Here is a 14,113-nt window from a genome sequence, read left to right on the forward strand (position 1 = left end):
GGTAAGGGGGTAGAACAGCCCAAAAAGACTCAAGAAGGCAGGTAAAATTTACATCCATGGCTACAAAGTGGCGATGCCATGGACTGAGGGCAGATTCCCTGCATTTACAGTGGCTGCTGGAGTTATCACAGCAGCTCCTCCAGCACCCAGGATACCTGGGGAGACCCACATACAGCTCCTTTCAAAGCTTATCTGTAGTCAGTTTTACAATATAAAGTGTCTTTGTTTAGTCAACAGAACCACTAATACATGTGATTTTGTTGTTAATAGAGCTGTAAGAATTTTAAGTGCCTCTTGGGAATGTGTCATTTTTGGTTGGCTTTTTTAGGCATCATAGGGTGCTGCGTTTGTCTTTGTAAACAAGTATTGAATAAAACATTTTGCGCACAGCCGCACTTTGTACAAGTGTCATGCAGGTTTTCGAAAGTTTCAGAGAGAATAAATCAACTGCAAACTGCTGCCTGGCAGTTGACTTCGCTCCTTATAAATAGCTAATTTGGACAACTTCTCTCTGCACGTCATATGAAATTCAAATACTGTGGATATCGTTAATGCGGTCACACAAATCAAAACGGCTAGAGCTTCTTTTATAAGCCTGGGTTGCCACAGAAATGCCACAGCCAAGGGCAGATCAGCTCCAGGTTGCTTTCTTTTCCTTTCGGAGGCAATCCTTGGGGAACACCGGCAGGTCACTTGCTCTGCTGCCTTGCCCCAGGGGAGGACCAGGAGCCCTATAGCCTGGGGCATTGCCTGCAGGGTGGCCCAGTTCACTGCTGGTTGTACTGGTTGGCAGCCATCATCACTCAGGAGAGAATTAGGTGCAAACTCAGCCCTGAAAAACAACCTTGGTTTAATAAACCCAACGGAAAAATCTTCACTAAAGTAAGGGTTAATTGTGTCCAGGTCTGTTGGCTTTGCAGCACTGGGCGCTAGGCACAGGGCGGACGCACACCCTTCCCTCCTCCCAAAGCACAGCGCTGCTGCTCCGGCCCTGCTGAACCCCCCCGTGGGACCCAATCTTACCTGGTCCTCCCAGGGAGCTCTCAGCACCATGCAGGATCTGGCCAAGCTAGCCCAGAACTCAGCCCAAAGGCTCTAATCCTGGAAGGTGCTGAGCAACTCTGACTTCTGCCTCTCGTCTCTGGATTTTGGCACGTGTTCAGCACGAGCAGGATCAGCCCCTTGCTGTAATAATCAGGGAACGAGGAACTCAGCTTGACTGAATTTCCCCCCCGCCCCCCAATGCAAAAATGCTGTACATTCCTTTATGCAGGTTTCCATAGAGTTGAACTTCTACTATTTTTTTGTTGTCGCTGTTAAAGGGGTCAGCAATGCACTGTACAATGGGATCTGGCTGTCAGGAAATGTGGAGGAATTCAGGGACACTTTTAACATCTTGCTGGTGGGGTTGGAGGGCAGCGTTAAACCCAGCATCCTGGAAACCTCCCCACCAAAGAGAAGAAAAAAGCCCAGAGGAACCCCGGGAGAAGTTATGAAGATATACTGCTTTGTCGATCTTAAGTTAAAATAGGTTATTTCTTCCCTACTTCCTTTGTTAAAATATGATATTATAGCTTTAATTGCTTCAATCCTATTACTTGTTCCCTTTAGCGAGTGATTGTGTAGCCCCTTGCCGTGGGGAAATCCCCTGACCGTGGGTCCGTGTTATTTAGACAAGTACTCTTTCAGAAGTAAATGCCATTCTTAGCATAGGGAAGTACTTTAGGTCTAAAGGGGTTAAGAAGGCCTCCCTGCATTCAGAAACATGCAGGGGTCCCACCGTGCCAGTTCCAGCCTTTTGAACTCTTTCCAGCTTTTTTTTCTTGCAACAAATCTGTCTGACTGCCACCAGGACATAGGAAGCGTGTGCCTGTCAAAGAAATCAAGTTTACTTTTTCTGACTTGTTAACAGAGGCAGGGTATAAATAGAGCTAACTCTGCTCAGACTATTAGCATTTCTCTTAAAATAAGGGGGTAACTTCCTAGGACCTTTAATCCAATGAGGTCCAGACCAAACTGCACTATCAACAGAGGCAGCAAAGGAGCTTGCTGAAGTTTTTACAGAAGTCAGGTGCGTTTGGGTTCCTCGAAAATTTAAGGCTTACCAAAAAAAGCAACCCCAAGCAAACAAGAACTACCTCCAGCTTGGTCACTGCCATTGCCCTGGAGAAGTTCTGAGATGTTGGTGGTGCTGTTCACTCGGTGGATGTGGATCTTGCTGGGGAAGAGCAGTGTCCTCTTGCTTCTGGAGGTCTCTCTGAAAGGGAGAGCTCTACCTCCGATCCGGTATTCCCATGCTGGGATATGCCCCAATGACATGAACCCCAACCTGTGGGTAGATGCGCAGAGCACCTGCAAGAGAGAGTGCGAAGCTGATCTGGTGAGTGTTGCACATTTTCCTCTGTCTGCGTGGCGGGCGGCGGGGTCTGGGGTGGGCTCGCTTGCACCACGGTCTGTTTCTGTTCTGATAGAAGGGTGCCAGCACCCTGCGGGACCTGACGCAGACAGCGCATGTATTTAATCGACCTGTGACCTATATAAAATAGAAAAGGTTTGATGACTTATTAGTTAAGTGGGGAGTGTGTGGCAGCTGTCACTTACGCTGATGTGGGTACGGCGTCGCTCTGTTTGATCATTTCCCTTGCTTTCTTGTCAAAAGAAAGGTCCAAATTTGATACTCCGGAACTCAGCATGCCTTGGGGCCAATCCATAGCATTTTAGCAGTGTCACCATGTTCAGTGGTGGCGGTGGCCATCATCAAATGCTTTATATTTCTGGGAGGAATCATGTATGAAATAATTTGATTTAACATGTAAAGTGTCAGCTTTTGCTGCACTTGAAACACAAAGTATGCCTGGAGTGCAAAACAGGGGCACGGTTAAGATGACCAGGCAGATGTTCTCTCTGATGCTCCCAGCTCAAAATGTGCTTAGCTCACAATCCTAAAATTCATTTTTCAACCTGTCAGCACTGCCAGCTCAAGCTGGCATCTGAAAATACCTGCTCGTCCTGCCTCTTACATCATGTCCAACAGCAAAGCTCCTGCAGCCTGAACCAGGCTGACAGCAGCACGTACCATGCTGAAAAAAGTCACTGGGTTTATGTTCTGTAGCCAGGTTGTTTCTGCAATGCTAGAAGGAGGGGGGGGGGGAGTAGAGGAAAAGTCTGGCCATCAAGTAAACAAATAGATTTGCTCAGATGGATCCCATGTGTTATGAATGAAGGTGCTGTTTTTACTTTTGCTATTCCCAAATAAGCTCCCTTTATTTCAACTACCAGGTGCAGCAGTGAATATTAAAACACTTGCAAAACCCCAGCAGCAGCAGCAGTAGCAGAGGATGTTGTTTTAATAATTTACTGGTCAAAAACTGAAAGCCAGAAGCCACTGGCTAAATATACTTGCTTTTGCCTCGTGGCAGCACGGAGTCCTGGGACCTCACATGGAATGAGTGGTCTGCAAGCAGCCAAGGACTCTGCCACCAACTCTGCTAAAGCCACGCTCCTTAACCTCAGCCAAAAATGTTACCCGCTCTGGTTTCTAACTTTGCTTCTGAAACATAGTAATGTGCTGCTGGAAATGGGGAAAGAGTTATGTTATTAGGTCATCTTTTTCCCAATAAGGAAAGGATACTGGACTCAGGGGAAGCTCTTTAGTTTGGTAGCTTAAAAAACATTTTGTTCTCACCAAGCCATTGGATTTCAGGGGCTTGTAGAGGTTTAACACACAGTAGAAGTGTGTCCCATTGTGTTCATGGTAGCAGTGTTCATGGTCCCTTAAAGTAATCTGTAACGACACAGCAGCTGTGATCACACATATCAAATACCTTTCCTGCACAGTAGATGAAAATTCTGCTAAAATTAACTGCAATTTAGAGCTGACTGTAGCTGAGATGGAGTGTAATAAATCACTAGAAGAGCGATGCTGCATTTGAAAATAGGACTAAAATAGGACAGAGAAGCCATAATGAGCTGGTTTGGGTTTGTTTTTCTAAATACCATAGAAAAATTATTTTTGGAGCAAGAATTGCCTTACTTTTGAGATATTCTATTATTTCCTCTACAATGTGAACAATTACAAATCCTTGGCAGTTTCACCTCCAAGAGTAGGCTGTTAGTCCCAGGGAATTCAAATAATACTTTACATACTTCTGTGGAAAATAAGAAGGATTACTGCCTACAGCCATATGATAAGACTTTCCATCCGCTCTTGTTTCTTAGGGCTTGTCCTCAGGCATTTCGGAGAGTGCGGAAGGGGGGGTTGTTGGTTCAGTAGTCAAGCAGCCCATGTGACTCTAGGAAAGACTTATGATGAGGTTAGTGTTTAAGAAACAGAAATACATTTTCCTTCTCGAGAGTCTTCTCTTGAAGCACTTCAGAAATCCCAGTGTGTTTAGACACTTCTTGGTGTGGCAGACCAAGTTCCCTGCCTAACACCTTGAAAGTTTCTGGATTCTCTGCTTGCTGCGTCTCTATAAAGGACTTTATTCTGTCCCCAATAATGATCAGGTTATTTTCTTTCCCTGCAGGAGTGTGAGACCTTTGAGAAGTGCTGCCCCAATGTCTGTGGAACGAAAAGCTGTGTGGCGGCTCGGTACATGGATGTCAAGGGGAAAAAAGGGCCGGTGGGAATGCCCAAAGAGGCCACCTGTGACCGCTTCATGTGCATCCAGCAAGGCTCAGAGTGCGACATCTGGGACGGGCAGCCCGTCTGCAAGTGCAAGGACCGGTGTGAGAAGGAGCCGAGCTTCACCTGTGCCTCTGACGGGCTCACCTACTACAACAAGTGCTACATGGATGCAGAAGCTTGCATCAAAGGCATTACACTGAATGTAGTCACCTGTCGGTACCATCTTACCTGGCCAAACACCAGCCCTATCCCACCAGAAACAACAGCTCGCCCTACTACTGCCTATTCTGAGACAACGGTCATTGATATCTTGCCACCTGCTCTAGTGAACAACCCTGTCCATCAGTCCGTCTACGTGGGAGAGACCGTCAGCTTCCTCTGCGATGTTACAGGGAGACCCAAGCCAGAAATCACGTGGGAGAAGCAGGTCGATGGGAAAGACAAAGTCATTATGAAGCCAAATCATGTCAGAGGGAATGTCGTGGTCACCAACATCGCCCAGCTGGTCATCTACAACACCCAGCTCCAAGACGCAGGCATCTATACCTGCACCGCCAAAAACAGCGGTGGCCTTCTCAGGGCTGATTTCCCTTTGTCAGTCATCAAAGGAGAACCCACATCCAAAGAAGCTTCCCAAAACAAAACACATTTTCCAACCGATGAGTGCCTGAAGCAACCAGACAGCGAAGACTGTGGGGAAGAACAGACCAGGTGGTACTATGATGCAAAGAAAAACAACTGCTTTACTTTCATCTATGGGAACTGTAACAGCAACCTCAACCACTTTGAGACCTATGAGAACTGTATGTTAACATGCATGAACGGCCCAATCAACATTTGCAATCTGCCAGCCCTCCAAGGTCACTGCAAGGCCTACGAGCCCAGATGGGCCTATAACAGCTTGACAAAGCAGTGCCAGTCCTTCATTTATGGTGGATGTGGGGGCAACGAGAACAACTTTGAGAGCCGGGAGGCCTGTGAAGAGATGTGCCCTTTCCCGAAGAACACGCACTGCAAAGCTTGCAAACCACGCCAGAAGCTGGTGACGAGCTTCTGCAAAAGTGACTTTGTTATCCTGGGCCGTATAACAGAGCTGACCGAAGACCAAGACTCAGGACATGCCCTGGTGACAGTGGAGGAGATTCTCAAAGATGAAAAAATGGGATTAAAATTCCTGGGGAAGGAACCACTAGAAATCACACTTTTGAACATGGACTGGAGCTGCCCATGTCCCAACATGACCACAGTGGATGGCCAGCTCATCATCATGGGAGATGTCCACAACGGCATGGCTGTCCTACAGCCAGACAGCTTTGTGGGCACCTCCAGCATCCGGCGCGTGCGGAAACTCCGCGAAGTCATCCACAAGAAAACCTGTGAGCTTTTGAAAGAGTTCCTAGGATTGCATTAACCTCCTCCACACGTGTCAGCCTTCCAGACCCGTGTGTTATGTAGGGCTAACAAGCGCTAGGCTAGTGCACAAACTAAACAAGCTGTTTGAAGATACACCGTAGGAATTATGCAGAACCCTTATTTTAATCCATTAATGATGCTTAGCAACAATGTAGTATGGTCTTTGGCAAGCACGTAAAACAGCAGCAAAAGGCTATTAATCTTGCATTGAAATCAATTTGTCCATATAGGAGTGCCATTTAACTAGATGACTCACTGCAGTAATTATACAATTTTTATGTAGCTTCCATCATAAATGACGGAATTCATAGCATTTGTTTAGCTAATTGGTACACAGCTAAGTAATATATAATGTCAACCTAATCTGCCTCATTTACAGTATGGAAATGCTATGGTAAGCCATTATAAAAAAGTCACACTTGTGTCCTTATAGCAGCACTAACATTTCAAGACAAAAGCCTGTAAATTATTGTCTATATTTACAGTTGTGCACATTTAACCGATATATGCATTATGAATTGAAATTTTCTTAGCAGTTTTCTTTGGAATGTACCTTGTTTTTAAATGGCAACTACTACCTACCTTTCAATCCTTACTGGAGAAGAAACTCCCTTGATCCTATGCCCAGGACAACAGGTCCCTGTAGAAGCTCAAGGCACAGTCTCACCCCAAAATGACTTTTCTGTCATCAGAACAAGGTTAGCAAAGACCCTCCTTCCACTGCCCTTCCGTATTTTTGTTTTCATCAATATATTGTCTATAACAAACAGTCCAAGGCAGACAGCAGTTTGCTGCCAGTTGTCTTGCTTTTGAAAATCCTTTACACCTGAGCATATGCAGCAATTTATTGCTTATTTTCATTAGAAATCCTGCTTTTATAGGTGAGAGAGTAAAGTAAGAGGAGTCAGAACAAAATTCAAAATAGAAAAATGCAATACGCCGTCTGCAGACCGTATTACACAGGCACAAAGCTGCTGCAACTGAACTGCACAGACACAGGCACACATAGTGAACGCTCTTTAAAGCCATTTATTAATTTGACCCTTTTAGAGCACTCTCGGAAGCCACAGAAAAAACTTTCTGCCAGGGCACTGTATATATGCATATGAATAAATATCCTAAGACAGCACGGGCTGTCGGTGTGAGCACGTGCAAACACATAGGATCGATCATTTTAACATTCGTGTGTCCAAGAATGTAACATTTGCCTATTCAAAAAATCCTTAAATAAAGAAAAAGCTGATCCTGGAAAATTCCTGCCTCCGCTAAGGCCTGTCATTGCAGGGAGGAGGGGTGAGCGTGGCACGGCCAGCCTTATCATTGCTCTTCCTTCGGTTGGCGCAGGGAGTTACCACGGCGGTGCCCAGAGCTTTGTGCCTTGCACAAAAGGCCAGTTCAAGGCTGGATGGGTGTCAAGGCACGTTTGGGTGCGAGGAAGGAAGGTGCAGCGAGCGCTACTCCGTGGTGCCATCTAACGGGCTCGCTGCGGGGTGAGCGGCAGGACGGTGCCTGCTGCCCGGCGGCGGATGCGCGTCTCATTTTGCAGATGTGTGCTGGAGCTGGGCATGGTAAGGGCTGGGGGAAGGAGATTGATTAGGCAGGTGCTGGGCTTCAGCATGATGCACAAGGCTCTAAACCCCCCAAAGTCTGCACACGTTGGGTATTTTGGAGTTGCAGGGAGGAAGAATAACAGTGAGGGTGAGAGCGTTGACCGTGGGGCCAGCTGTGGTTTCTGTGAAGGTTTTCCATGACCTGCAGCAGCCACGGGCAGAGACCACAGCATGGTGGAAACTGGGCTCCTCTCCTAGTGGTCTAGGCTTGGGTTATGTCCGAAATGCTCTGGCAACAGGAACAGATCTGAATCTCCAGTTATTTCTATAATTTCAGAAGAAGCTGGGTGGGAGGAAGAGGAGCCTGGAATAGACTTGCTGGCCAAGAAAATACCTGCTTGTTTTTTTGTTGCACCTTTCCTAAGTGTACATCAGACAAACTCCAATTAAAAGTCCATAATATTTGTGTATGTTTTTGTGAAGACCATTTTCTGGAGCTGCAGACGCTGGTCCCTCTGCCCTCCGAAGCAGTTAGCACCTCTGCCGGATCATCCCTGGCTGTGGCAAGTGCCACTGTTTCGGTGGCTCATCTGTCATTTTTCAAGCAAGCCGTAGGAAGTGTCTTGTTCTTGCCATACTTTCTAACACAGAGACATTGGAGGATGAAAGTTTAATAAAGATTGGCTTTATATGGCTCTTTTTTTCCAAAAGCTAAAGGATTTTGCAAGTGTGGGAGTGTTGGAGTGACTCGGGAGACATGTACCCTGTTGTTCCAGAAGAGCTGGGATGCAAATGTAGCTGAGAGCAAAAAGTACACGATTCACTGCTTTTCCAGCTAGCACATTACAGTGTTTAAACCCGGGGTCTGAAATGCAGTCTTAACTTCTACTCCCAGTTAAACCCCTGGGAATAAAGCCTGCAGTGAGCGTGCAAGTGATGCGCTGCGTTCTGAGCCAGGGTTGTGCGTAACGAGTCACCCAGCCCCCTTTGGGCATGCACTCCCGGTGTGCGAGGCCGTGGTCGCAGGGGGGATCCTGGGGGACATTTTGGGTCAGTTTTCCAACGTGGTGCAGTGTGAGGGAACACCGACCAGCCCAGCCCAGCTCCCGGACACGACACGGCTGCGCTCGCGTAGCTCCTGCCCACACCCCCGGAGCCAGGCCGCTCCCCAGCCCCGCGCTGTCTGCGGGATGGCTCTGTGCTGAGCAGGTGCACCCTCGGTACGAGGCAGCATGGGCAAGCACCAAACCGACCACCACCGCCCCGCTGCTGTCCCCCCGGGTTATGGCTCAGGCTGATCTGCTCAGCTCCTGCAGTGCCACGCAGGTGTGTCAGCCGGGACCAGCTCGGTGCCAGCAAGCAGCCCCACAGTGACGGGTCACCCAGAGAAGACAAATATTAGACGTGACCAGCCCCTTTGGGAGCTCCCCAGGGGTGCACAGGGCTGTGCTCTAGACACCACAGCTGCCCCGAGGCAGAAGGAGCCATGCCATGGGCATCCCCTTCTCTGCTTGCCAGGGGAAAAAACATCCCTGGGCACCCCCAGAGCACCACACCTCCCCGTGGCATGGGGCTGACCCTAACCCTGAGCCTCTCCACCTTCTGACCTTGAAGAATTTAGCTCTCCACTCAAAGCTAGTATTTTAGTTCAGCCTCTTATTAAACCCTTAAGAAGCCTAAAATTCAAGTCTGACCAGTCAGCCAGCCTGAGGAAAGCCTACACACGGGCCAGGCGCTGAAGGACATCGTTAAAGCCTTTGCAAGGCTAATAGGCACTTGCTTGCGGCTCCTGATCAGAAAATCCCTTTTGTGTTGCTCATGCACTCAGTTTTCCATCCTGCTCTCTGGGGTGCATCTCTCAAGGTTGTCAGAAAGCTGGAAGGAAATTCCAGTATTTAAAGTTTGTATTAAACATGAGAGGAGAGAGAGAAAGGAAAAAGCCTGCTTGACTCCTCTCCTTACACAGCAGTGAGCTGGGAAGGGACACAAGCGCCTCTTTGAGGCTCCAGGGGGCAGCTGGAGGAAGGATGTCACCTCCAAAGCCACCCGGCCACAGCCATCGGCCGCTGTCAAAGCTCTCCTCCGTGTGCGGACACCTGGGAAGCAGCCTTTCCTACAGACACCGGCCTGGGGAGCAGCAAGGGACCCACGTTAGCTGGGTCCGAGACCTGCAGGACCTCCCCAGGGCTCAGGGAGGGGTCAGGGTGGCAGGAGGAAAGCGCAGAGTGGCGTGCCCACCTCCCAGTCTGGAGTGAAGATGAAAAGTGCAACAACACATGAATCTGCAAACCCTGCAGCTAGAGCTCAATGGAAACCCTCCAGCAGATGGATCCGAAAATGAGTCACAGGTTATTGTGCAAACTGTCTGTGCAGCCGAGCTCTGTTAACAAGGGGATAAAATACCAGCAAAAAAAAAGTGATGGCAAGTGCCTTCTGCACGGGGGACTGCTAGAGCCTGTCCAGATTACGAGTGGGGCTGCTGCACTGTACGGCCGGCGGTGCGGGGCACGAGGGCCCCGTGTTAGCATGCCCGGAGAGATGGCTGCATGGTTACTCAGAGATAGGATCCTGCATCGCCGCAAAGCCCAGAGCAGCTGAGGTCAAAGGAAAGAGGAAATTGAGCGTGTTCTCATTGCAGAGGCTTGAGATGAGGTCACGCAGAAGTTTTTATGGGCATCCAGCTCCAAAACTTGGAGCAAACAGAGATGATGACACCATTGGAAGATGATTCAGATGGCAAAGGTATTTAAGAGCTTAGTTCCCAGTTGTTTCAAAGGGAATTAGGGACCCCCTGCAAGAATTACCACCTGGCCATGGGTCTCGGTTCCTGAGGGAGGTGGCTGTGATGAAGGTCATGCACGGCTTCAGCCAACACCTAATGACTTCCTGCAAAAAGGAGGGGTAATTCAGCTGGCACCAAATTAGCACCTTGCACCATGAGACACACTTCCTCCACCTGAAGCACCTTGCACGCTGCTTTGATGTAATTTGTGCAATGTGCACGTGCTGTGAAATTCCCCCTGTAGATAATTACCAGGAAAAGATCATGGCCAGGCTGGGTAGCTGCACCGGGGCTGGATGAAGCCAGGATTCTGAAGGCGCAGCTGCAAAAATGTCACCCTGAGCGAGAACTTCAAGTTTAGATCTTGTGTTTTTATACCAAATATTTAGTGTTTTCCCCTTCACTGGCACTGGTTACTGATTGACTACAAGTGACCTCCAAGTGCCTTATTGATTTACAGCAGCTGTCAAAGGACAAAAAACGAGCCCCATGTCCAGGATCTGAGAAATACTCTGAATGGAGGTTGCACAACTGAATAAATGTTCTGCCAGCTCTTTAAATCTTGAAAAAGGAAAAAAAAAAAAAAGTAGTCAGCTTGAGCTCCTGATCTACAATGCAAACACCAGTGGGATATGAAGATAACACTGTAGCACTGGCGGACATATCTATTAGCCAAAAAAGCAGCACAGCCTGTTTAATTCACAGCTATTTATGGCCAAGCAAATGATATGACATTCAGGCCTGAGTTTAGAAAGCGAATGGAAAGTCTTCCAAAGGCTGCTGTGCGGTTCAGGTTTCAAAGTCAGGAAACGTTCCGATTTCAGTGTTTTCCTCTGTGCACACCCCTGTTACCACCCTCCTTCTCAGCCAACCCTCCACGGTGCCAGCCTGTGCCGGGTGCTTACCCATCCAACCGCTGGACTGGGAGCCCAGCTGGCACAGTCTGGAGGGTCTCCTCCAAACCTCAGGCTTGCTGGTGGACACAGACCTACACGTGCTGCAGAAGCCCGTGGCCACAGCAGCTCTGACAGCGGCAATGAGAGCAAAACCCAAAGGACATCAACGTCCATGTTTCGGGATTACAGCCAGTTTGGGGTTAGCGCTGAGCCTCCTCCAGACACCAATCTGGGGCATTTTGTACGACCCCTGGAGCATCAGACACTGGTGCTTACAGGATGGGAAGGGCCATGGGTCTTGTTCCACTTTGCAGTTCCAACCCACTCTCATCTGTCCCAGTGATGGCTAGAAATGCGGGAGGAAAGGAGAAGGCTGGAGAAAAGAGAAAAAGATTTATCTAGGGGGAGGAGGGGGAGCATTTTTTCACCTTAAACTGGAATGACAACATGGCAGTTGGACTGGATTAACTGGCATAAAAAGGAACTACCCTGAAGGGGTTTGTGCCTTCTCTTCCTCCTTCACTCTGCTCCTAACACACCCAAACCAAGGGGGGTATTGTAACACATGTAAAGGACATGACTTCCTCTACTGCTTGAAATAACTAGAAAAACAACAGTAATAAATCTCCAGGATCAGATGGTATTCACCCAAGGGTAAAAGTACTTACATAAAAAAATTGCTTAACCATTAACTGCAGTGGATAACCTTTGTTTCAGTCTGAGGCAGCACCAGAGGATGGAATAATGGCTAATTTTAGAAAAGGGTTCCTGGGAGCTGGGTATGAAAACTCAGCAAGTCTGGTAGAAACTGTAATAGAGGATAAAACTCACAGCTGAATGATGAATATGATGTAAAGAGGAGGAGTCAGTGGACGTCCACAAAGGGAGGTGATGCTTCGCAACACTTAATTGTTTGAAGCAATCACGAGGACAGAGATGGTCCAGCTGATAGAGTTGACTTGGATCAAGGCCTTAGAGCAACTTCCTCACCCAAAGCTTTTCAAGACATTTAGTTGTCCTGCAGGGAGAGGTAAGGCAGTCTCCTTAAGTCAACAACTGATTGAAACATTGGAAAGAAAGGGTGAGACCGAAAGGTCGGTTTTCACAAAGAAGAGGAGTCATCAGCAGCATCCAGGGGACCTGTGCGAGGGCCTGGGCTGCTTGATGTAGATGGTCTGGAAGAGGGGTGGGAGAGGTGGGTTCCAAAGGTTGTTGTAGAGATTATTTAGGGCTGCAAAAACGCAAGCTGACTGACTGTGAGGAGCTGTAGAAGGGCATCGTAATACCAAGTGACAGGATGATAAAATAGCAGATGAAATGCAATATTGATTAATAGACCTATGGGGGGAAAAGTGAGTCCTAGCTGTGCATTCCTGTGATGACTTCAAACAAGCTGTTTCTATTCGAGGCCTGGATGATCTGCACATGGGTCTGACCAGGGCGGCCAGTCCAGCCCGTCTCTGGTGTGCAGGCAGCCCCCTGAGCAGATCCCGAACATTGTCTCTCTCAGAACAGCACCAGCAGCCTGACAACTTGCAACAATTCCACTAAAAAGCACAAAAGTCTATGGACATCTTAAAAACCTAACAGCATTTGCACATCATGCTCAGACTGGGTTGGTTACTGCCTTGCTAAGAAGATGCTACTTGCTACTAGAGAGTTACTCCTAAAGATCACCAGATAAATCTCAGCCACCTCACAGCCCCATAAAGCCACATCTTGTTAAAATAGGAACCTTACCTCCATCTGCCCCCCCAGGAACACCGTGCTGCAGGAGGGACAGTGGTCACAGTCACAAAGCCAACTCTGGAGCCCCGAGTCTCTTTAGGAGGTGCCCCACAATAGCTGCATCTACAGAGCTTGGGGAAGATGCTGGAAATCACAAAGCTCCACCTGGACATGACTCCAAGGTTGGCCTTGGCCAAGTTACTCCATGGCTGGACACACAGCAAGGTGCAACCAGGATACTATGGAGACAGTGATGGGGCAGAGGATGGCTCACTGCCCTCAGGAGGACTCACCAGATAAACAGGCAGGGTCACGTTCTCCATCCAGCAGTGTCCAACATGTAATTTAATTGCACGAGCCAAAATCAAGCACTGGCACCCAACTCGTCACAGACACAATTATCGCCCCCACCACGGCCTCAGCACGGAGGACCCAGGTCTTCTTCACACGGTCACATCTTTCTGGCTTTGCAATATTTTGGGTGCAAAGAAAAAAAAAAACCAAAACCAACAAAAAAAAACCCCAGCTTACCCCTCAGCACTGAAATGATGTCAGATCGCTGGAAATTGGGGCAGGAGCCTCCAGCTACTCCCAGCGCCTGACACGAGGTGGCGTGTGGCATCACGGTTTGGGGACCTCGCACTCGCTGACTTTGCATCCGCCCGGTTTATTTGTTTCTTAAAGTGAAGCTTCCTCCAGCTGTGGTTAGATTTGCCTCGCCCTAGTTAATGTAACTGTTTCACAGACACCTGACTGCGTAATTTAGACTTTCTAAGTGGAAAGCAACGCCCCCCCCGAGGTGGATGCCTGGTTCTCATTCGACTGATTTCATCCTTGTCTGGTCAGTAATACAGCAGGAGAGATTTTAGGTTTATCGGGGGAAAAAAAAAAAAAGATATAGTAAGGAGTGTGATAAGGCAATTAAATCCATTTCTAGAGCTGTAGGAAAAAGACACAATGTATAATTTATTTGAGGCTTTTTCTCTCCCTATTTGCAGATTTCACAGTTTCTAAATATATTGGTCCAGTTATTCAAAATTATTCATGAATCTCTTCAGTGAATAATACTTGACCTGCAGATCATCTGAAAAGTGAATATTGCAATCAAATTCTCCAT

At 48.0% G+C, this 14,113-nt stretch overlaps 1 protein-coding gene across 2 annotated transcripts; it reads left to right on the top strand.

Moving 5' to 3' along the window:
• Positions 1-1,694: 1,694 nt before the first annotated feature.
• On the top strand, positions 1,695-8,060 carry WFIKKN2 (WAP, follistatin/kazal, immunoglobulin, kunitz and netrin domain containing 2). 2 transcript variants are annotated; one of them, XM_026861207.1, is made up of 2 exons: positions 1,695-2,380; positions 4,527-8,060. In XM_026861207.1, exons 1-2 carry the CDS (start codon positions 2,180-2,182, stop codon positions 6,036-6,038), a joined length of 1,713 nt encoding a protein of 570 aa, XP_026717008.1. In that variant the 5' UTR covers positions 1,695-2,179; the 3' UTR covers positions 6,039-8,060. The 2 variants fall into 2 exon arrangements, with proteins under 2 accessions (XP_026717008.1, XP_026717009.1); XM_026861208.1 differs by lacking the exon at positions 1,695-2,380 and adding an exon at positions 4,267-4,313.
• The last annotated feature ends 6,053 nt before the right edge of the window (positions 8,061-14,113 follow it).

The sequence above is a fragment of the Athene cunicularia genome (assembly GCF_003259725.1).
Source record: "Athene cunicularia isolate RWA chromosome 18 unlocalized genomic scaffold, athCun1 chr18_part1, whole genome shotgun sequence".
NCBI lineage: Eukaryota > Metazoa > Chordata > Aves > Strigiformes > Strigidae > Athene > Athene cunicularia.

Bases quoted from the DNA above. Each gene is read 5' to 3' on its own strand.
- WFIKKN2 (XM_026861207.1), top strand. From the start codon at position 2,180: ATGTTGGTGGTGCTGTTCACTCGGTGGATGTGGATCTTGCTGGGGAAG. The intron at 2,381-4,526 runs GTGAGTGTTGCA...CTTTCCCTGCAG, and splicing joins GAGAGTGCGAAGCTGATCTG to GAGTGTGAGACCTTTGAGAA.